The 23,815-nt window shown below is 42.6% G+C and overlaps 1 protein-coding gene across 8 annotated transcripts in view; it reads right to left on the bottom strand.

The window, feature by feature from the left end:
* Nucleotides 1–2,935: 2,935 nt before the first annotated feature.
* PPP6R3 (protein phosphatase 6 regulatory subunit 3) overlaps nucleotides 2,936–23,815 on the bottom strand; it is a 140,646-nt gene continuing 119,766 nt past the window's right edge. For 5 of the 8 annotated variants that reach the window (XM_074997921.1, XM_074997926.1, XM_074997927.1 and 2 more), the window contains 4 exons: nucleotides 22,726–22,832; nucleotides 20,744–20,894; nucleotides 16,186–16,308; nucleotides 2,936–4,697 (listed from right to left, as the gene is read on the bottom strand). In XM_074997921.1, the coding sequence (XP_074854022.1) occupies nucleotides 4,646–4,697; nucleotides 16,186–16,308; nucleotides 20,744–20,894; nucleotides 22,726–22,832 (433 nt within the window). In that variant the 3' untranslated portion in view covers nucleotides 2,936–4,645. The remainder of the gene's footprint in view (nucleotides 4,698–16,185; nucleotides 16,309–20,743; nucleotides 20,895–22,725; nucleotides 22,833–23,815) is intronic. The other 3 variants (XM_074997928.1, XM_074997929.1, XM_074997924.1) reach the window with 2 other exon arrangements.

Below are 23,815 nucleotides of genomic sequence, written 5' to 3'. Positions count from 1 at the left end.
TCCAGAACCCTTCTCAGTGGCACTGGAGGTTACACAAACCTACTGACAGTCCCTTCCTACTTCATGACACCTTTACTAAATAGAGCTTGAAAGCAAAATTTCAAAAGCTACATACTTATTCAAGACAGTAGTAGTAGGTGAATTTTGATTTACAGATGAGATTACGCAGAGATAAACAGAGAAGGGGAACCAGGATAAAATACTGCATAACTGCCTTGGAAAGTTGGAGGGATCATAAAGGGGGAAACTCTCAAGGACACAATAGAGTGATATGAGAGAGATTAGAACCAGTAGAAGACACTGTGACCAAGCACAAGATTTCAGGAAGAAGAATATGGTTAGCAGTAGTCTGAGAAGCAAATGGAAACTTAAAAAAATGGATATATTAAAGAAAAGGGAGTTAAGGTTTTGGGTTTGTTTTTTTAAAAATTGAAAAAACTAAAGCATGTTTAAGAATGTTTGTGTTTGAGGTGAAAGAGCCAGAAGCAAAGAGTAAGAGAGGAGGGTATGACTGAGGGGGTGAGATGGAATGCAGTAGGGGCTCTGGGGCAAACAGAGAGGCTGCAGGAGAAAAGTCTTTGTGTAGCCACACTGGGAGAAACCCAAGGAACAAAAGTGTAAGCTGTTATGATTCAAACTGTTTTGTCAATAGGTCTGTTTGCAGAAGCCACACTTCTGTGAGGGCAGAAGGTATCTTTGAATATCCTATTATTCTTGCCCACCCCCACACATTGAATGAGAGGCTACATTACTTCTGTGCTGAGAGTCCTTTGGCAACTACTCTGAACAGAACTGAACTGAAGAGTCACTGAGGATGATCTAGAGATCTCCTGTTTCTAACTTCTATAACACAGAATCTAAAAGAGATCCTGATCAGGTAACCAAAGAAAACTTTATTAAATCTATATGTGCAAGGGAATGAGAGCTTTGCTCAGAGTAAAGGCAGCTCTTTTGACAGCTTTTCTACTCTGCCTCTACTTCTGCATGTGTTTATCTGTGGAGAACAAAGACAAAAGGTGATTGACTGGAAAGTTGATAGTTGTAATTTAAAAAAAAAAAAAAAAAAAAAAAAAAAAAAAATCAGAAGACTGCTCCGTGCCACTTTGCACTGTCAGGGAGACAATATTCTAGAGTAGGTGCAACTGGCTATTTTTCCAGCAAGATATCTTAGCATGCAATTTCGTTCCCACTGAAATAAGGGCCTAAGGCTTTATCCAGCAGCTAACCAAGGGTGAAAACATTTCATTGGATCAGGAATCCAAAAGACAGTATGATCCTACGTATGTATGTGAGTCTAAAAGCTCAACCACTATAGTTATATAAATTAATTATACAGCTCATGTTTATAATAGCTTGAGTTTTGGAAAGCTGCAGCCTGCCAAGCAGGATGGGTTTGTCCCCATTCTTTGATAACCCTTACATTGGAAGCTCTGAAAATGCATTTGCGTCAGCACTGGGCTACCTAATTCATAAAGAAAGACAGGTAAGGACACTTCCTGTTGTTGGAATTAACTACAAAAGGGCCTTCAGAAGGGTGAGATGAGGATCAGACAGCTAGCAGAGGAGAAGCGAGCCCACAGAAAGCACAGTAAGGACCTGCCAGACACCCATTACACATGCAACAGATGCAGCAAGGACTGTCACTCTCGTGTGGGCCTTCACAGTCACAGTCGACGCTGCAAATGATGATCCCAAATGGAACTATGAAGGGCGCGATCCATAGTCTACGTAGACTGAAGGATGCTACTTCTGTTGGAATAAATACCTTCTCCCAGAGAGAGACCAGAATTTGGACCGAGTCATCCTTCAACTCTACTTGACATCTCTAGTGTCCTTCACAGTAGTGCCAAGTGCTGAATCTTTGAAATGCTCTCTCATAAAAGCAGCACCACTGGGCAATACTCTGACTGAAAGCTGCCAACTTTTTTTCATCTAAGAACTAAACTCTCAATACAGGTGATACAGAAATATTTTAAAAGGCATATGTAAAAATATTTATAATTTTTTACATAAAAAGGTAAAATCTCAATCAGTACCTACAGAGTGACTAAGATGAAGCCCATTCAAATTCTCAGATGATGGTCCTCAAGTGTCACTTCTCTTAAGTGAGGGGAAATACACAGTTGCTTCAAATTTCATCTGATCTTCATATCTCTAAATGCTCTACCTTGTTGCAAAATGCTGCTCCAGCTGTGTCTGGATATACTTCTCCTTGCTTACAAGGGAAGAACAGGTCACTAAAGGAGACAAACATCATCAGGGTCCCAAGGAACCCAGCTTTGACCCAGAGCTTTGGAGGTTTTTATACCAAGATAACTGGTGTAGTAATGATCAGAAAAATATAACACAGGACATCTTCTAAATTTATCTGCTATCTTAAAGTAGTGCATTAAAAATACTCTGAAATCAACAGGTGAAAGAGAGTCAGGAGTGCTCACTTTGGCTGTGTCTACACGTGCCCCAAACGTCGAAATGGCCATGCAAATGGCCATTTCGAAGTTTACTAATGAAGCGCTGAAATGCATATTCAGCGCTTCATTAGCATGCGGGCGGCAGCGGCGCTTCAAAATTGACGAGCCTTGCCGCCGCGCGGCGCGTCCAGACGGGGCTCCTTTTCGAAAGGGCCCCGCCTACTTCGAAGTCCCCTTATTCCCATGAGCTCATGGGAATAAGGGGACTTCGAAGAAGGCGGCGTCCTTTCGAAAAGGAGCCCCGTCTGGACGCGCCGCGCAGCGGCAAGGCTCGTCAATTTCGAAGCGCCGCTGCCGCCCGCATGCTAATGAAGCGCTGAATATGCATTTCAGCGCTTCATTAGTAAACTTCGAAATGGCCATTTGCATGGCCATTTCGAAGTTTGGGGCACGTGTAGACACAGCCTTTGTCTCACTTCAAAGTCAGAATACTCCATTTTATGAGGGGGACTGTAAAAAAAAAAAAAAGGGAGGGGGGGCGGAGGGGGACATAGGGTTCCTGCATCCCTTATGCACAGACAAGCAACACTGGTTGGCCTTTTTTACCCTGCAGATTATTTTGGTTTGCCTTTGTTTTTACCAGACAGATCAAGTAATTTCTTGGGGTTTGGCACTCTGCAGGAAGATCCTAGCATTACATTGTGTGAAATGCAAGACAAGAAGAACTAAAGGAAATATCATTATACTTTTTTTTTTTTTTTATTTCTGTATGCAATGTAATGTTTAGGCACGTTGCTTGGGATACTTTCTAAAGTAAATCATTGGCCATTATTTAGAGTATCCTTTTGGCTTTAAATACTGGTCAGGAAAACAAAATGTAAAAATAAATGAGCATAACTTCCTATTAACAGAAATAAAAATGAATTTGCATCTAAAAGTGCAAAAGGTGAAATACTTTAACCCTTTCACCAGACAATGTGGCAATATACAGTATATTGCTTCTGTTTGTTTGAGAAGGCTGCTGAAATTTTATACTGACCTAGAAAATTATAAATTACACAGAATTAGTTTCCATAATCTGTGTATGTGTATACACACACACGTGCGTGCATGCCCGCACACACACACACACACACACACACACACACACGTCAGCTGAGAAAAAACTGGTTTAGAACTTACAAATTAAAGCCTCACACAGATCAATACAGTGAAAGTAACAATTAACATGCTCAGGTGCCAAATTTTGATTTGTACTTTAAAAAAACCTATTTTTTAAAAATGCATGTACTGTAATTACATTAGCAGCACAGGCATTTCACTTCATTGACTTGTTTAACAGGATTATGGTGTTTTAAATATGTAGATTGCTCTAAAAATGTTCAATTGTATAATGCTTGGTAAATCTTGGTGAATGGGTTCAAAGGTAGGTGAATCACTTTAAAAAACACAACAAGCCATGTGCACTTCAAATATTCTAGTGTTTCACCTGTAAGTTATTGTTTCAAGCAAACAAGACTAACAGAACATATGGCTTTACAGCAACATCAATTTGTCACCTAAGTTGTAATAAATATTTAAAATCTCTAGCAATAGACTTACATTTTTGATCTGGTTTAAACAATACAGAAAACAATTACCAATTAAAAACCTGTTGTAAAATGCTGAACACCAAAAATTCTTATTTAAATCACTTTTTTGTAAGCGAAAACAATCAAAATAACATTTATAGGGCATTTCAGTTCTATAATTCTTTGCCAACCTGGAAGAAACATGAATTTTTATTTTTTTTAAACAAGGTGAAAAAATGTATGAAAACTGCTAAATACTTTGGTCACACTAATTGTCAAATAGTTATGTCTCAAATACATTAGATTTGTGTATTCATTTTTATAAAACTATTCTTACAGCCATTTTACCTATAATATCACTACTATCATTACCTGGGTGGCAAGATCTTATTTCACAGGTCCCCCATTATTTAGAACAATACAATATAAACATACGCAAAAAGTATTGGTATTTCTCAATGTGCAATATTTTTACACTTATGAATTTCTGTACAATGTCTTAAAATCTAGAATATAAATGTTGCTGGTCCTGATCCCTTGCGAAATTAGTGCAGCAGTGAGTGACTGGCTGTGACAGTCTCTAGATGAAATCCTTGAGAAACACTAAAAACCCTGGATATCAGTTCATGTTTCTCAGCCAGCAGCAGCAGCAGCAATCACATATCATACAGGGCCATTAGCAGTTGCCTCTCCTAAAAGGATTTGTTGATCAGTCCTATAGAATTTAAAAAAAATATACACATTTATATAAGAAATCAATGCAACTGTACAATCATCATCACAATCACGTTTGGGAGTAAAAGCAAGACCATGAATTTCCAAAGACTTTTCCAAATCATATTAACTTAGAATAAGGGTAATGGAACAGGGCAAATTTATTTGTAACACTGAAACAAAAACACCACACACCCAGCTATGTCCTATTTTCATTTTCTTATTAACAGAAGCAGATGGGCAGCTAAACTATAGTCAAACTTAAAAGCAGCTGTTTAAAGCTTCCTTTTTTATTACCCTACAATCTACACTGGTTACTGAGATTGCACTGAAATTTGGTATGTCTAGTGGGACTGTAGGGTTCAGTTAATAGTCCCAAACCAGGGGCCATATGAAAGGGTTCCCAAAACAGAACACCAGAAAGAAAACAGCTTTACCTACTTTTGCTCACAGAGATCAGGTCAGGACTCCGACCACTGCATGAGGTGCTAAATTTGTGAGGTAACCCAAAAGACTGCACTGTACCCACCAGCCCTTTGGGGGAAATCAAATTAGCCTATTACAAAAATCTTGTTTTTATGATTACGTACATGAAAAGGCTTGCACACCTGTTCATCTGTCTAGTGGATTATACTGAACATGTGCAGAGTGAGAGGTTAACTGTCTGGAAAACTACCTCTACCTCACAAGATCTGGGGTGTGTTATGGTCACAGAATCTAACCATCAACCAAAGAAGAAATCTGACAGCTACACTGCTCCAACCTGCCTCCATCAAAGGGGAAATGTGGTCAGCAGAGCAGATTATTCAGGAGGTGCTAAAGCTAGTTTTTGAAAAGAAATCACACAGGCTCACCAGAAAGGGAAAGTGATTAGGGATAGTACAGCAGATGGGAACTGGAAGCAAAAGAACACAAATGAAACACGGGGAAAGAAGAGACGGGAGTGACAAGAAGATGTGGGGGAAGAATGGGAAGGGGAGTCTGTATACTCACCATAAACTGCAGCGCTCCCATGCCTAACCAATCCATCAGACATGACCCTATCCTTCCCTGGCCAGGTTTGGGGTATTTGATTTTTCTCAGTGGTTGAGTCCTGTCCACTGCATGGTGGGATTCAGGGTCCATTCTGGTAATCCCTGAGTCCCAAACTCTGCTTCCATGTGACAGAATTTGGGACCGCCTGCCCAATGATGGGGTTTAAATCCCATCCTCTCCACCCCACTCCCCAGTATGAGCCAGGCTCTGGAAGAGCTCATCTGTCAGGGACCGCTGAATCCTCCCTAACACTCTCCCCGCACCCCCCACATAAACCAGAAACAGAGGAAGCCCTGCCCCCATCTGGGAAGCTTACAACTGGTATGCCCTATGTATGCACCAAGATATACTGCTGACACTGGGGTGAGGAGCTAAGAACAGATAAAACTGACACATCAGAAGGTCTCCAGCACTGGGGACCTGGCAATACCAAATGCCATGAATGGAGCAGTCCACAAACCCTAGAGCTGTTGTTTCAGACTGTATTCACCTCCACTGAGCAGTCCCTTTCAGAGGCAAACAGTGCCTTGAAATGAATGCTGAGTAGCAGCTGGTGCTTTCAGAGTGCTCGGCCAGCAGCAGATGCAACAGCAGTGGTGCAGTGTCAGGTACCTCTCTTCACCCCTACTAGTTCTCCCGAACTCTCTGCAGCAGGCAGACGCTTGTTGCTTGGGCTTTAACAAATGGATTGAAAAGAAGATTCCTCCCTCCTCTCCTGACCAGCTAGTGCTTGGGTTTGTGCACAAGTAGGAAGTGCAACTGGTGGCTGCAGCTCAGCACCAGAAAGTTGTGCCTGCTGGTCGGGGAACAGGAAGGAGAGGTGGAGCTGCAGAGGGGCTTCATTTACCAGCCTGCTGCTGTTTCAGGGAGGGTTGGGCAGGACACATCACAGGGCGTGTCTGTTGTGGAGTTTGTTTTTTGTTTTGTTTTTTTGCGGGCGGGGGGGGGGGGGGTGTTGCAAACAAATACCTTGAGGGCTCTGCAGTGATTTGCAAGATGCCCACAAGGCAGCATGCAAACAATGATGACAAGCTAAACATTAAAAACAAGCAAATAAAAACCTACCAACCAACCCACCTGTCCCACAGACTGCAATGTGGAGAGAGACTTAAAAAAACACAAATACCCACACAAAAACTGCCCTTGGAAATTAATCCAACCTGATTTCACAGTGCTGCCTAATACTAACACACGCTTTCAATTCAAAAGAGGGGGAATCTCTGTCCAACTGAGACTTGATCTCATATTTGATTCCAAACAAAAAACTTATTCTGTACAAATACAAATCTCTCCAGTTGAAGTAACCATCCCATCAGCCAGTGGAAGTATCCTCAGAGCACCCCATGATTACAGAAAGTGAAGTCTGACGCAGTGCTCTGTATTTCAGTAATTTTTATATTAAACGTGAAGTTTCTCAATTTGGTTGCCTACAAGTTAAATGTGGAGGTATCTGTCCAAAAAAGTCAGTCTGCTAATTTAAAACCAGACATCAGTTACTGGTAGCAAGCAAATGTGTTTATCTGTTAAGTAATAATCCATAAGAATTTTAAGAGAAATTATTTTAAAAATCCAAGTTACTTATCACCATTTTAGTTTTTACACTTCTATCAGCTTGTGTGAAGCAAATCAGTGTGGTTTGTTTTACTCATTTTCTCTTCAATGTTAGTAGTAGTGAATGTCTCTTCCTGAAGGGGGATGTTTACTGGTTTAAAACAACAACTGTGATGGAAACAAAATTGGGAAAGTTCTAATTATTTTAGATTGGTAAGAGAGTTTACCTGTACATAATCTAAACTAGAGCCAAATTAAACTTGAAAAATGGCCCTGTAATGGACAGATGTTAATATGACTCATATTGCTCATGTAAATTTAAAAGACAACATGTGGGCAAAGCAAGAATGGGCAACTCAATACTCCACTAAGTCTGGAACTCAGATTTCACCTAGTCCTAGGGTACGTCTGACTGCAAAGGCACCTTCACACATAGTGTGCTGTAGCAGTACAGCGGTACTGGTGCAGCTGCACTTCTGTGGCACACCTGGCAAAGGCATTCTATGCTGGCTGATGGGAGACCTCTCCCGCCCACAGAGTAAAACCTATGCATATGGCAGAAACTACGCTGTAAGGAAAAGCTCTACCACCACCACCACAGCACTATACATACGCATGCTTATGTTGATGTAACTTAGGCTTCTCAGAGAGATGGTTTATTCACACCCTTGAGCAACATAAGCCTAAGATTGTGCCTACATGAAACACTAGAATGGCATAGCTGAGGCTGCACTGCTGTAATCAGACACTAAAGCAACAGAAAAGGTGGGCCTGCAGGTGATGGATAGGAGTATTCTGGTGACAGAGACAAATGGAAATGGATGATGGGCTCAGACGATGGGCTGGGGGGGCTCAGACACAGGGGAGGGGGACAGGAGAAGACCGGAGGGGTTGGAGAACATCAGATGTAGCAGAAGGTCAAGGGATTGGGCTAGGCTGCCGAACAACCCTGAATTCTTCTCACGTCCTGTGCTGCTGGGGAGGAGGGGAAAGAAGTGACCCCCCTCACTCTGACCCTTTACCTGAGCTGGGATCTGGCGTGGGAAGAATGACAGCAATAAATTGAAACACCTTATATCCAGAAAACAAATAATTACAATATGCTTCCTTGTGTGGGTTAAACTAAATGAACTGGGGCAATGCAAGGGAAGATTGACTGAAAAAGGGCAGAACTCTGAAAAAGTGAATAGCAAAGAGTAACATAAATGTGCATTATTATGACAAGAACAGTTCTAGTGTTAACTCTCTCCCTGCTAATTCAGGCAATACAAACGGTATGGAATCCCTCAGATGGTCACCTGTTCCTAGGTGGAACAGCATGTTTGTGTGCTTTTTTTTAAAGGAACAACTTTCATCCAGCGCCACAAACTAATCCACTGAAAACTAGGTTCGATGGGGGCAGGGGAGCAAAGCCTGCAGTAAGTGGAGAGCATGGATACCTGGGAGATGAACTTGAAAAGGGAGGGAGTATGGGCTACACTGGGAGAGTAAAAAGAGGGCCAGGGCAAAACTGGGAGGCAAGACCAAATCAATGTCTGAGATGCCTATATACAAATGCAAGAAGAATGGGAAATAAACAAGAAGAATTGGAAGTACTAATAAATGAATACAACTATGATATCATTGGCATCACAGAAACATGGTGGGATAATACTCATAATTGGAATATTGGTATTGAAGGGTACGGCCTGCTTAGGAAGGACAGACAGGGAAAGAAGGGAGGAGGTGTTGCCTTGTATATTAAAAATGTACACACTTGGACAGAGGTGGAGATGGACGTAGGAGATGGACAGGTTGAAAGTCTCTGGGTTAGACTCAGGGGAGTAAAAAACAAGGATGAGGTCCTACTAGGAGTCTACTACAGGCCCCCTAGCCAGGTGGAAGAGGTGGACGAGGCTTTCTTTGAACAGGTAACAAAATCATCCGGGCCCAGAATTTGGTGGTGATGGGGGACTTGAACTATCCAGGTATCTGTTGGGAAACTAATACAGCAGGGGACAGACTGTCCAACAAATTCTTGGATTGCATTGCAGACAACTTTTTATTCCACAAGGCTGAAAAAGCTATGGGGTGGGGGGAAAGCTGTTCTAGATTTAATTTTAACAAATAGGGAGGAAATTATTGAGAATTTCAAAGTGGAAGGATGCTTGGGTGAAAGCGATCATGAAATCAGAGTTCACAATTCTAAGGAAGGGTAGAAGGGAAAACAGTACAATAGAGATAATGGATTTCAGGAAGGCAGATTTTAGTAAACTCAGACAGCTGGTAGGTAAGGTCCCATGGGATGCTAAACTGAGGGGAAAAACACCTGAGGAGAGTTGGCAGTTTTTCAAAGGGACATTATTAAGGGCCCAAAAGGAAGCTATCCCGCTGCATAGGAAAGATAGAAAACATGGCAAAAGACTGCCTTGGCTTAACCAGGAGATCTTGCATGATCTCAAAATAAAAAAGGAATCGTATAGGAAATGGAAACTAGGACAAATTACAAAGGACGAATATAGGCAAACAACATGAGCATGCAGGAGCAAGATTAGAAAGGCTAAGGCACAAAATGAGCTCAAACTAGCTACAAGCATAAAGGGAAACAAGAAGGCTTTTTACAAATACGTTGGTAACAAGAGGAAGACCAAGGAGAGGGTAGGGCCATTGGTCAGTGAGGAGGGAGAAACAGTAACAGGGAATTTGGAAACGGCAGAGATGCTTAATGATTTCTTTGTTTCGGTCTTCACTGAGAAATCTGAGGGAATGCCTGACAGAGAATGCTAGTGAAAAAGGTTTAGGTTTAGAAGTTGAAATAAGAAAAGAACAAATTAAAAATTTACCTAGAAAAATTAGATGTCTGCAAATCACCAGGGCCTGATGAAATGCATCCTAGAATCCTCAAGGAGCTGATAGAAGAGGTATCTGAGCCTTTAGCAATCATTTTTGGAAAATCATGGGAGACGGGAGAGATTCCCGAAGACTGGAAAAGGGCAAATAGAGTACCCATTCATAAAAAGGGGAACAAGAATAACCCAGGAAACTACAGGCCAGTCAGCTTAACTTCTGTGCCAGGAAAGATAATGGAGCAGGTAATTAAAGAAATCATCTGCAAGCATTTGGAAGGTGGTAAGGTGCTAGGGAACATCCAGCATGGTTTTGTTAAAAACAGATCATGTCAAACCAATCTAATAGCTTTCTTTGATAGAATAACAAGACTTGTGGATAAGGGAGAAGCGGTGGATGTGGTATACCTAGACTTCAGTAAAGCATCTGACACGGTCTCACATAATATACTTATCAATAAACTACGCAAATACAACTTAGATGGGGCTACTATAAGGTGGGTGAACAACTGGCTGGATAACCGTACCCAGAGAGTAGTTATTAATGGTTTTCAATCCTGCTGGAAAAGTATAACTAGTGGGGTTCCGCAGGGGTCTGTTTTAGGACCGGTTCTGTTCAATATCTTCATTAACGATTCAGATATTGACATCGAAAGTACACTTATCAAGTTTGCAGATGATAACAAGCTGGGAGGGGTTGCAACTTCTTTGGAGGATAGGGTCATAATTCAAAAGGATCTGGATAAACTGGAGAAATGGGCTGAGGTAAACAGGATGAAGTTTAATAAGGACATATGCAAAGTGCTCCACCTAGGAAGGAACAATCAATGTCACACATACAGAATGGGAAAGGACTGCCTAGGAATGAGTACAGCAGAAAGGGATCTAGGGGTTATAGTGGACCACAAGCTAAATATGAGTCAAGAGTGTGATGCTGTTGGAAAAAAAGCAAACGTGATTCTAGGATGCATTAACAGGTGTGTTGTGAACAAAACACGAGAAGTCATTCTCCCGCTCTACTCTGCACTGGTTAGGCCTCAGCTGGAGTATTGTGTCCAGTTCTGGGCACCGCAGTTCAGGAAGGATGTGGAGAAATGGGAGAGGGTCCAGAGGAGAGCAACGAGAATGATCAAAGGTCTAGAGAACACGACCTATGAAGAAAGGCTGAAAGAATTGGGCTTGTTTAGTTTGGAAAAGAGAAGATTGAGGGGGGACATGATAGTTTTCAGGTATCTAAAAGGGTGTCATAAGGCAGAGGGAGGAAACTTGTTCTTCCTTGCCTCTGAGGATAGAACAAGAGGCAATGGACTTAAATTGCAGCAGGGGAGGTTCAGGTTGGACATTAGGAAAAAGTTCCTAACTGTCAGGGTGATCAAACACTGGAACGAATTGCCAAGGGAGGTGGTAAAATCTCCATCACTGGAGATATTTAAGAAGAGGTTAGATCATGGGTGTCCAACCTTTTGGCTTGCCTGGGCCGCATACAAAATATATAATATAGCTAATGTATATAAATCACATAATAACGTTAAAAGTTTACCATCTTGTGGGGCTGCATTACTAGCTGTCCAGGGCTGCATGCGGCCCACGGGCCTCAGGTTGGACACGCCTGGGTTAGATAGATGGCTTTCAGGGATAGTCTAGAAAGTGCTTGGTCCTGCCATGAGGGCAGGGGGCTGGACTTGATGGCCTCTCGAGGTCCCTTCCAGTCCTACTCTTCTATGATTCTATGAAAGCATGTCAAGACTTTTTCTTAAGAAAAAAAGATACTCCTCTGTGGTGCACACAAAAAAATTGCCTGTGATGCTTGTTCTCTGATGGTGTACAATCACAGGAAGCCACAACTCTTGGGTCAGTGCTCTACATACACAGGACCAGCAGAAATCCTCTAGCTAAGCCCTTGGCCGCCAATCACTAACACCACTTTTTCCAGTTATATGTACACTTTAGATAAGAGACAGCACTACACAAAAAGTTACCAACTTTTAAGGAAAAATCTGTGAGGTAAAATAGAAAAAAAAAAAAAAAGGCAAGAGCCTGTTCTGCACAGCCATCAGAACTGTAGCAGTGAGCTCCTTTACTAATTTTCTGGAGTAAACTAACCACTGGGACATTCTGGGAACCCTAGCAAAGACCTCTATTATTTGGCTGTTGAACCAAAGAGACTCGCACCAAGAATATATGCATGGACCCCCAAAAGCGGGGATGGGGCTACCAACACATTTATATTGAACTTGTCATGAATTTGATAAGATCTTTTGTGACAGTCACCTTTAGAGATCATTTAAAAATATCTTCTCCATTTTAAAATGTGACATCAGAGGCCAAAAAGGGTTTAAGAAACAAGGATTACTAAAAATAAAATATTTACTGAAATCGGGCACAATGCAAAGAATTACTAGCTTTGAGAGCCCTCTTCTGGGTTATATGGGTAATTCTTCATTAAAAGGCATACAGTACATCCTGACAAAACATGAGAAGCTTTGGGATTTTTTATTTTAAAATGGGGGGGCATTGAGTATTACAGGATTTCCAGTTTTTGCATTTTTCATTTCCAACTGTTTATCCGAAACGTTTAAACTTTTAATCTACTAACAGTATATGTAAAGATCAAATAGTTGAAGTGTTTTTAAAATACCTATAGCACAGTGTAAACTTATATACAGAGCGAGAGAATTTATAAAGAATCTCAACTCAAAAAGTAACTGCTGGAAAATCAGCTGTGGGAAATAATGGATTTCTGTATTTCCCACCATAACTTAAAAGGGGTGGGAAGAACTTAAAGGCAGTTCAATATTTTAAGCAGTTTATTTTTTTTTAAAACAGTGTCATACAAAAGTTAGAGAAATGCAAGTGTGTCCTATAAAAGGTGTTGAAAGATGCAGTTCATGTCCAATAAGTATGATGCTCCAATTTACAAAGGTTAAATTAAAATACCTAAACTTTCTGATTTAGTAATATCACTATTAAAATATGGATAATGAGAAACAAGTATCACGGATTAGAAAAGGCAGTTACCTGTTTCTGTAACTGGTGTTCAAGATGTGTTGCTCACGTACATTCAACATAGGTGTGCGCTTGCCACATACATCGATTCCAGACTTCCCCCAGCAGTACCTGGAGGGGAGCTGGCCCTGGCATGCCTATGCCATGCTATACAGAGTGCCTCCTGCCCCTCCTCAGTTCCTTCTTGCCAGCAACTCTGACAAAGTGGAGGAGGGGAGGAGGTTGAGTGGACACAAGCAACACTTCTTGAAGAACACCAGTTACGGAAACAGGTAACGTCTTTTCTTCTTTCAGCGATTACTCATGTCCACTCAACATAGGTGACTATAAGCAGTGTCTGCAGAGGTGGGAGGAGTTTCACTGTGAAGATGCCGATTGCAAGAGAGGCCTTATGAAGCTTGTGTTATCCCTTGTATGCTGGATGATGGCATAATAAGACAAACCTGTGCAGATGGTCGACCGCGCTGCTGCCTTGCAGGCGTCCTGAACAGGACATGAACAAAAAAGATTGTAGACGAGGCCCGAGCCCTAGTAGGGTGAGCTCTAAATGAGAGCGGGTGGCTGAACTCCCACTAACTCGTAACAAGTTCAGATGCACTCGGTGATCCATTTAGAAATTCTCTGAGAGGCCATGGGAAGGGGCCTTGACTCGCTCAGTATACACTACAAAAATCTGACGTATTCTACAGAAGGGCTTGGTCTGTTCCAGATAGAAGGCAAGCACGCTACAGATACTAAGAGCGTGGAGATACCTTTCCTCATTGGCTGCATGAGGCTTAGGGAAGAAAACCGTGACAATGATATCCTGATTAACATGAAAAACCAAAACACCTTTGGGAGGAAGGCAGGATCCAGCTGAAGCTGAACCTTATCCTTAAAAAAAGGCCATGCTGATGTTACGCCACAGAGCTCTGAGAACCATCTGGCTGACCAGAAGAGTGACGTTTGCCAAGAGGAACAGGAAGCCAGTGGCTTGAAAGAAGGTCATGTAAGTCTGGACAAAACCAGATTAAGGTCCCACTGAGGAACGAGGGCTAAGGTCTTTGGAAAGAACTTCTCCAGGCCTTTAATAAACCTGGCCATGACCACATGGGAGGAGACAGAATGGCCCTGCACTGGGGGTGGAGGGGGATATGAAACGGAGAGATGGCTGCCAAGTGAACTCCAACAGAGGCTAACACCAAACCTTCATGTTTTCCCTCTAATCTTTTCCATCCACGTGCAGAAAAAAATGTATGTGCATTGACACGGGTGAATGTGCATCACCAGTAGAAACAGAAAACCTAGCTGTGAAAGCTCAGCTAATCAGCAGGGCAGCATTTGGATCCCTCCTGAATGGCTGCACAAGTGTACAATTCACAGGGAAAACTGATTACAAAACAAACAACAAAAAGGTTGGGGGGGGGGTGGGAATGGACATATTAAGCAACCCACAAAATGAACAAAGGGTGAATAAGGTGGTTTAAATACACTGCTGATTAAATTGTTGTATATCATATGTTAAATGGAAAGTCAAAGGGTAAATCTGCTTTTGCTGATAAATGCAAGGTTTCCCAGTACAGGTTGACTCTCTCTAGTCCGGAGCAATCCATGGTTCAGAATGATTTTACTTAGCTGGAAGTTCCCTTATAATGGGTTTTGGGTGAGCTTACCAGGGTCCCATAGAATTTGTTTACAGTCACTTATCCTAGTTCACAGTGTTCTGTGTGATTACTGAGCTGTAATTTACCCCAAATGTCTTCTAAGAGACCAGTATGCAGTGAAAGTGCTGATAATGCTGCTAGACAATATTAACCTTCTGTGGTGTGGAAAATTCTCTGCTTCAGCACTGGTCAGGTCCCCAGGACGATTAGAGGTTAAACCTCTAAGCTTTCTGCTTTTACACTTTTACATGCCATCTCACCAGGCCGTCTTTAGCTTACCTTCTTTCTTCCTGAATATCCCATCTATAGCCCATAGTAAGTCAAAGAGCAGTATTCACTGTTGAGTAGAAGGCCATCATAACTGTCACAATGCCATATGTTCTCAAAATAAGGCTTGAGAGAATTTCATCTAAAGTTAACTCCGTTGTAAATCATCATCTAATATCAGATTAGGTGAAGCCATGTCAGTTTCTTTGCAGTGTTGTAACCATGTTGGCCCCAGGATATTAGAAACTATGTCACAGCATCCCCACCATGAGGTGGCAATGGGAGCCAGCTGAGCAAACCCTGGCCTGATGGCTGACAGCTGTTAAGACACTGGAGAAGAGAAGTTCTATAAGGCAGGTGACAGAATGTAGAAAGGGGAGTGCAGGAATGCTAGAGGGAAAGAGAGGAGTGAGGGTGTGGAAGTCTCCACTCCCCTGTAGCTTGGTAACCAGAGGGGTTAGTGTGATCAACAGTATATAGGAGGCAGTGGAACTTTCACAGGTACCTGGTACAGGTACCTTTCACAGGTACAGCACAGGTACCTGGAACTGGAGTGGTCTCCACTTTGTGGGCAGAACAGGTGTCCGGGGCCCAGGAGCGTGAGAAGCCCTGCTACAAATGACAAGCTGAACATCTTTTACTGGGCCAGCCTCTGTTGGTGAAAAAAACTAGAACTTTCAAGCCACACAGATTTGCTTTTTAGGTCTGGGGCTCAACAGCTCTGCACAGTACAAAAGTTTGTCTTTCACCAATAGAAGATGGTCCAGTAAATGACAACCTTACTCATCTTATTGCATAAAATAATGAAAACACTAATTTATTTTACACTAATTTTAATTTTATTTTAAACACTAATTTATTTTAGCTACAGTGTACTGAGCACAGCACACACTGTACTGAGTAAAAAGGATTTGGACAAAATAATTCAGAGGAAATTTTTTCTTCCCCCCTACCACCTCCAAAGAAAAACCTCAGCCTGTAGTCAGGAAAAAAATTACAACTCATAAGAATACACATAAAACAGGTAAAAGAACAACAGATTTGTGTGTATAAAAAAAGACAACACCAACAGCTGACAAACAGATTCTGGAACCAGAAGCTGTAGGTACTGGGAACAGTTCTATTAGAAAAACATGTAACGGACACATTGTAATAAGGTTACCTCTGTTCTGGGCTGCTGCTAGCAGGCTGTGGAGAAGCAGGATTTTCTTCTACAGCTTCTGCGTTTTCCTCCACCACATATTTACAAGAAACATCCTGCGAGGTAGACAGTTTTCCTTCCTCACTAGATAAAAAGCAGAGACTACAATTAAACTTCCGTTATGCACATAGGGAATTTCATGCAATCGTGGGAGACTGAAGGAAGGTCCAGACTACATGCAAATGGTTTCTGAATTATGATTTGACGCATGGAAATTAAGCACAGGAATCTGGATTCTGCGGAGATCCATTAACACATCAGTGTTATGTTCACTTAAACTGGATTGAAAAAGATGCATGAAATACAATGGATATATACTGGTATGAGACAGGAATAAAGAATGTGCTTGGTGCCTGAAGTGAGAACAATCACAGCTTTTACTGTACATACCGATAAGATTTCAACACTCTGAAGCCAAAAGTATGCAAAAAAAAATAGAAGGAAAAAAGTATAAAAGACTTAAAGTTCCTTTCAAAATTAGCATTGACTAGATTTGTCCATTAAGCACATCAGCAAACCCAACTTCATAGTTCTTTTTTTTAAAAACCATGCCACTCACATAAAACTCCTAAAAAAATTTTTTTTCATTTGGAGGCTTAAAGTACAATTGGAGAATGCGGCGAAGCAGTAAAACAGACAGACCAGGAACAACACAGAGGGGATGGCAAATACATATTTATGTTCATTAAGAACACTTCTTCCATCCATTTGCTACACATTCTCTATTATGGATATGTTCACACCCAAAGAATGTTAGCCAAAAACCTCTCATTGATTTCAAGTGCAAAGTTTACGCCACGCCTCTCAAACTGTAAACCTGCCACTTTACAACTGCCAGAAGTCAGACCATTTGGATATGAGAGACACTCCTCCACGCAGAATGTCGAGGGAGGTCCAACCCACTGTAGGTCTGGCACCTTGGGATCTGACCAGCCCCAAAAAGGGGTATATGCAAGACCAGAAAAGGTCCCCTGCCACCAGCCATCCACACTGCTGTTGCCCCAACTCTGCTCCAGCCCTGGACACTGGCTCCACTCCTGCTGTCTCCAGCAAGGAGCTCTCTAGACCAAGAACATCGGTGACCTCACTGGAAAATGGATGTTATGGACTAGAAAATCCAAGGTTTTAGATGTACAACCTGTACTTGATCTTTCAATGGATCCTCCAGCTCCCATATTTCAATTTACACAGATATGCCATCCCAGCAGGCTGTCTTTAGCCCACCTTCTTTCTTCCTGAATATCCCATCTATAGACGGCCACAATGACATTCAGATCCAGGTACCACCTCTGCACCAATGAGAGACATTTCCCTTCTACTGACTCATCTTCCTCCATCATTATTTGTATTACTGTAACATCCCAGAGCTCATTCATCCAAGCCAACATCTCCTTTTAATTGTTTTGCCATTAACTTACATATAACCAAAACTAAACTCAGCCTGTCTTGTCCCAAGTCCTTCCCACTCCACCCTTTCTCCATCTCACTCAACATCCCCGCTATCCTTCCTATCAGATACATCCATTATACAGCTGCCAGCTTTGACTTCACCTTTGTTCAGGACCGCGCAACATCCAGCTCATGTCCAAAGCCTCCCAACACTGATCACTTAACACAGCTGAACATTTTCTTCATCAACAAAGTTCTTAACCTGATCTCCTGTTTTGATGACTGCCATCTCCTCCTCTGAGATCATGTTCCTTTGCCACTATTCTGGCCATGTGACAATCCCTCTCCCACTTTTGGGTCTCTCACTTGCTTTCTCTTCTTCATTGCTTGAAACAAACTTTTAGTCTTTACAGACCCTCACAATTTAAGTATCCCTACTTTGTCAGCTTCCACAACCCTTTTATCGTAACCATAAGCACCATAAGTAATTTCATGCATTCTTTAGCAATACCACTTATGGAACACCCTTTCTAATTTATCTGTATCTCATAGATGTGTGTGTCAGTCTGTTTGTTCAAGAATGCCTCGGAAGGGTAAGGGCTAGGACTAACAAAATTTTGGTATGCAGCTTCACCGTATCATAAACGTAAAGTAAGGTCAGGGGTTGGTTGTGCCAAGATAATGGGATGTGTGTAGAATGTGATGGTTTCTTACCAAATGGAACTGGAAGGGTGAGAGATCAGGAACAGTTACACTCACACACAACCACAGGGGGCAGCAAATACAGGGAACAATTAAACTCACTAGTGACCACAGATGGGCAGCAAGCATCCCACTGATGTCTTCCTAGCCAGCAGCATGCCCCTCCCTCTTACCCCTGATGAAAGGCTTGTGGGAGGGGGTGCACACCACCCTCACTTCAGACCCCAGGGATAAGCCAGCAGGCAGGGGGTGTGCTCTTCCCCACACCCCAGAACCAGGCAACAACACGTAAAGTCTACTAGTTAGTCCAAAAACCCATTATTCTGTTCTCCTTTCAAACCTTGCCTAAGATGCCTACCTAAAATAAACCAATCGATGCCAGATGCCCAAGCAGAATTTGTTTATGTTTATAACTGTTTTCCCGATCTTCTCCCCCAAGTATGACACATACTGCCTTTAAAATTAGAATTCTTTGGGTCAGGGTCTATATCTACCTCCATGTCTGTACATTAATTAGAAGAAAGGGGTCCCAACTTCTGAATGCAGCCTCCAGGTGCAACCTCAATTCAAACAGTAAGCAGTAATAATAAATTAGCTCACCTAAGGTAAGCCCTGAATACATTAACTAAAAACCCCTTAGTCAATCTCAAGGTTTACATCAATGGTGCAGAGGAAAGAGAGGGAGAGTGAACACCCAAGATGCTTTGGGATCCTGTCAGTTTCATTGTAACAATTTTCTATCAGCAGCAGCCTAAAAAAATTCAGATGAGGGAACAGAACCCCTGGGCCAAATGCAGCCCTCAGACCACAGGTTACCTACCTGTGCTCTACATAATTCTGCTGTTATTGCACAAGCAATTTTCCATTCAGTTCTAGGCATCTCATTATAAGCATGCCGTCAAATGAGAGGAAAACTTAGAAGAGGAGCAACAATTATCAGAGTTGGGGGGACTGGAGTCCCTTATATAGGAAATCTCTACAAAATTACTAAAAGGTACACAACTATTAAAAACTGATTACTGGGGTAGTGACAAGACTAGCGTGATCATCCGCCCCATACTGGGTGGGACGTCTTGTATTTAGGGAGCCAAAAAGGTGCCCCGACTTATTTTTAAATGGGACCAACTGTCCCATATTTGCACCCCCCTCCCATGACCTTTCCCTGTGCTGGCCGAAGACTTGCAGGGCTTTTTTTCCTGCCACCGCCATTTTAAAATGTAGCTCCCTGCCTGCTGCACCAATGGGACGACACTGCCAGCCTCAGGCACCTTGCTCAGGTGCCCGGTTGGGCTGGAATGGAGCTGGGGGGTGGGAAAGTGAGGGTCGAAGTGGGGGAGTTGGGACTGTCGCAGTGCGGGGCTGGGGCCCTTGCTGGAGCCCCCCACTGAGCCCTGAAGAGCCTGCTGCAGGCTTGTTTCTCTCCCCAAAGCCAGTGCACTTGGGGGTGGGTGTGTGGGCTCTGGCTGTGAGGGAGGGTGCAAGAGTAAGCTGGGGTTTGGGCATTTGGGTGGGAGGTAATGTGGAGCAGTGGGTGGGGGGTTCAGGAGCAGGCTGGAGGTGAGAGGTCTGGGTGGGAAGAAGGGTGCAGCCATTGCCAGATGCAGAGTGACCATCTGTCCCATTTTAGCTGGGACAATCCCCACCCCCAGGGTGTCCCTAGGGGAATATGGTCACCCTAGACAAGACCAAATGAGAGCACTTTACACTGAAAATGGTTTGGGCTTACAATGAATCTGAGAAAACACACATGGTATAAAAGAACTATAGACAAAAAAGGCAAATTTTTTAAGTATTTGTAGCTAAGAAAAAAATCAAAGGAAAGCTTCAGACAAGGGCTGTTCTGTCCCAGCCATACAGAGTAAGAAGGAACTGAAGAGGCAGTCCTAGTCCTCTATGCTCCACCTGTTAATACCTTTGTCTGAAAGCACACAGAAAGCAAGGGTGCATGTATGGACCAAACAAAACTGCCTGTAAGAATTCTTCAACCCACAGTGGAAGACACGTAAGGACCAGCACCTGAAGAAGCACCTTACTTATCTCACAGCCCTCGAAACACAAGATGTTCCCTAACTGGAAAAAAAACTCAGGTCTCAATCCATAATTTAATACCTCAACACAATTCAGTTAACAGGTCAAAAAAATTTAGTTTTGTTCCAATACTCAACAAAACCTAGTTCCATAATCTTTCTTGAAATGTACATATGAACAGAACCTCAGACAAATACTGGAAAACCAGAGGTCAGATTGTAATGTTTAAAATCTCTGCACGCAGATGTCTAACCAATGTCTTGGAAATGATTAATTCTGTGAAACACTTCCAAAAGGACTGAATAAAGTACTCAGTGAAAATTTTAAACATTTTTAAAGGAGGAACAAAAAAAGTTTGCACACCCTAAGTGAATAAGAGAAATGAACTTGGTCTACTCACCTTTTGAAGACAGCTGTTTCAGTTTTAGCATCTACTGTAAGGCTCAGTGTTTCCTTCATGCTGCCATTCATTACTGTCTCAGTTACCTTGTCTGCATTTTCCACATCATCTTCTCCATCTGAACTAGCCTCCATAGCAACACTTCCTTGGGCTGGATCAGTGAAATAAATTAGCATTTGCCAATGATTTTTACAGTTAATGAGTACAAATCAATGAGGGCAATGTCTATTGTTACCATAACCTTCCTGAAGTTTTATTTACATTGCAAATCCTACATGGCAGGTAAAATGTCAATTGTCTGCATACTCAGATGTATAAACAGGCAGAGGCACATACAGCATGATCAAATACTTTTAAAAGTTACTTAAGAAAACATGCACATTTCATAATTTTTTTTTTAAGTCTCCAAATCAGTTAGCAATGCAGACAATTTACAGTAGCTGCAGCACTTAGGGGTTGTCCACACAGGGAAATTCACTATTATAACCCCTCATTTTGACACTAATTCCAGACGGCTTGTTTACATGAGGAGTTGTAAGTCATTACCATATTGGTACACACATTTTCTATGTACACATGCCCATTGTTACATCTGAAGATTACAGGCTTCCAGCATTTGTTAACGATGATTAACAATGCAGTTGGGAAGTGAGGCAACGCAAGTGTGACCCTGGTATTTAACTCACTTTGTACATGTGTTAGAAAAACGATATGCCTTAAGGGAGAGGACCAACAGATTGACCTTAAGCCTCTGGAGGATTTGGATGCAGCAGCGAACATCTTGATTAACTAAAGCTATGCCGAAGTCCCACTGCCTAATACAAACTAAAGTAAATATTAACAATAGCTTACTTTTCTACACTGAACCCTCAAGTTATGCAGGAGTTGCATTCCTGCAACCCCTGAGTAACTCAAAGGGAAACGGGAACCAGGCTGCTGCCGCTGCCGCCACCTGGTTCCCAGCAACCTTGGGCTTGCAGGAGCCAGGAAACTAACCAGCCATGTGCAGGTCAGTTTCCCGAGTCCCATAAGCAGTGGGGAGAGGGAACCCAGGCTGCAGCATGGTTCCCAGCACCCCCCCACTGAGGGGACCCAGGAAACTGACCAGCCTGGCTCTGCAAGAGAAGGGGAGCCTGAAGCTAGGCTGCTGCCAGGTTCCCAGCTCCCCACCTCTCCAGGGACCAGGAAACCACTCCTGTCGGGGTTGGCAGCCAAGAGTCAGGCTGCCACTCCTGTCAGAGGCAGCAGTCAGTTTCTTGGTTTCAAGGAGTGGAGGGGAGCCGGAAGCCAGGCTGCCCCCGTTTCGTGGCTCCCCTCCACTGGCTAGAGCCAGGCAACTGACCAGGGTTGTTGCTTGGGTCAGTTTCCTGGCTCTGCAACTGGCAGGGAGACCAGACCCAGGTTGCCGCTTGGCTCCCAGCTCCCTGCTGCTTGCAGGACTTGGGAAACTGACCAGTTCACGGCTGGTCAGTTTCCTGGGTCCCCTAACGCAGCAGGGAGCTGGGAACCAAGCGGCAGCCTGGTTCTCATCTCCCCATCAAGTGTGGGACCCGGGAAACTGACCAGCCACTTGCTGGTCAGTTTCCTGGGTCCTGCAAACAGGGGGGAGCTGGGAACCAGATATAACCCCTGAGAGGAGTGGCTGAGACCCCTGATAGGAGCAGGAAACTGCTACTGGCAGGGGTGGCAAGAGTTAGGCTGCTGCCCCTGAGAGGAGCAGTTTCCTGTTCCTGTCAGCGGCAGCAGTCACGTTCACCCCTGACACCAAGTTGTGCATATCTCAAGGGTTTACTGTACAGAGCTTTTCTTTTGTGGATTTCAAAACTTATTCCAGAAAGAGAGGTGCTGAGAGGGGAAATGACTGGACCAAGATCCCACAGGAAGCCAATATTACAACTTGGGAGTCCAGTGCTATACCCATTTAGGACACTCTAAATTAGTCATCTGCACATAACAGTTCTGAATAATTTCATTGCACTTACTTTCTGGCTGTGTTGCAAGTACAGAGACATTTGCACTCAGGGGATCCATTGGCTCTGTGCTTGTTTCCATTTCTACAGGAGAATTACTTCTTAAAGACTGTTTCGAACTTAAATACAAATTAAAGTGAATTAGGATTTCGAAAGAACTTTTAAACACTGAAATGTAATTTGCTCACATACAATCAGAACCTTCTAAAGTAACATCTCTATTTTTCTCTTCAGCTACTAACTCCAGAATCCTAAAAAAAAAATCACTATAATAAAACTCATCTAAGACATGTTTAAAAGAATTTTAAGGATTCAAAGCACTAAAAGTCATGAAACGCCAGAATTAAGATTTCCCTGGTTTACTATCATGAATAGTGTATTACATGTGTATGAATGTGAGAGGCGCACTGGAGAAACAGGATAAGTCCCCCCCCTCTTTGCAGTTTCCTTTTAAATATGACTACCCCCCAAGCATCTGGGACCCCACAACTGCAGCAGAAACCCTGAAATTCTACAGCATTGCTCACCTTTACCACTGTGCCAAGCAGTCCAAATGAGACAATATCTTGTGTTATTTAATTTCATATTCATCTCAAATACACTGTACACTGCCTCCAAATTTTCAATATCAAAATGTGCTGCAGATTTTAGCACTGTTAATATTTAATTGCACTGCAGAAGCTACAGATTTTAGCAGATGACTAAGGAACAATTTTGTGTTTTGTTACATATTAAATATTTGGATGTTTGTCACAGAGAGGGACTACATCTGTTCCCTATTATCTTTGAGTAGAGGTCATTTTAAGTTGGGGGGGGGGAGAGATCTGAATTACTAGATACTGCAACTCTTGACAATCTCACTGCAAAATGCAGCCTCTCTCCATTTCAGGCACTGCACTGTAATGGTGATGTTTGAAATGTTATCAGACTTCATTATAACAACCCAATGGTGCAGATGAATGCTGCAGTGCACGTCTCTTGGACCTGTTGCTTCAGACAATCTGCAGATTCAAGCAAACATCACTGAACTCGTTTAACTGATTTATATTCTGAATGTTATCTTCACAACAAGAAACTAAGGTATGGTCTACACTACAAAGAT

Source organism: Carettochelys insculpta, chromosome 6 (assembly GCF_033958435.1).
Source record: "Carettochelys insculpta isolate YL-2023 chromosome 6, ASM3395843v1, whole genome shotgun sequence".
NCBI classification, from domain to species: Eukaryota; Metazoa; Chordata; order Testudines; family Carettochelyidae; genus Carettochelys; species Carettochelys insculpta.
This window is presented reverse-complemented; position numbering and strand designations above follow the sequence as displayed.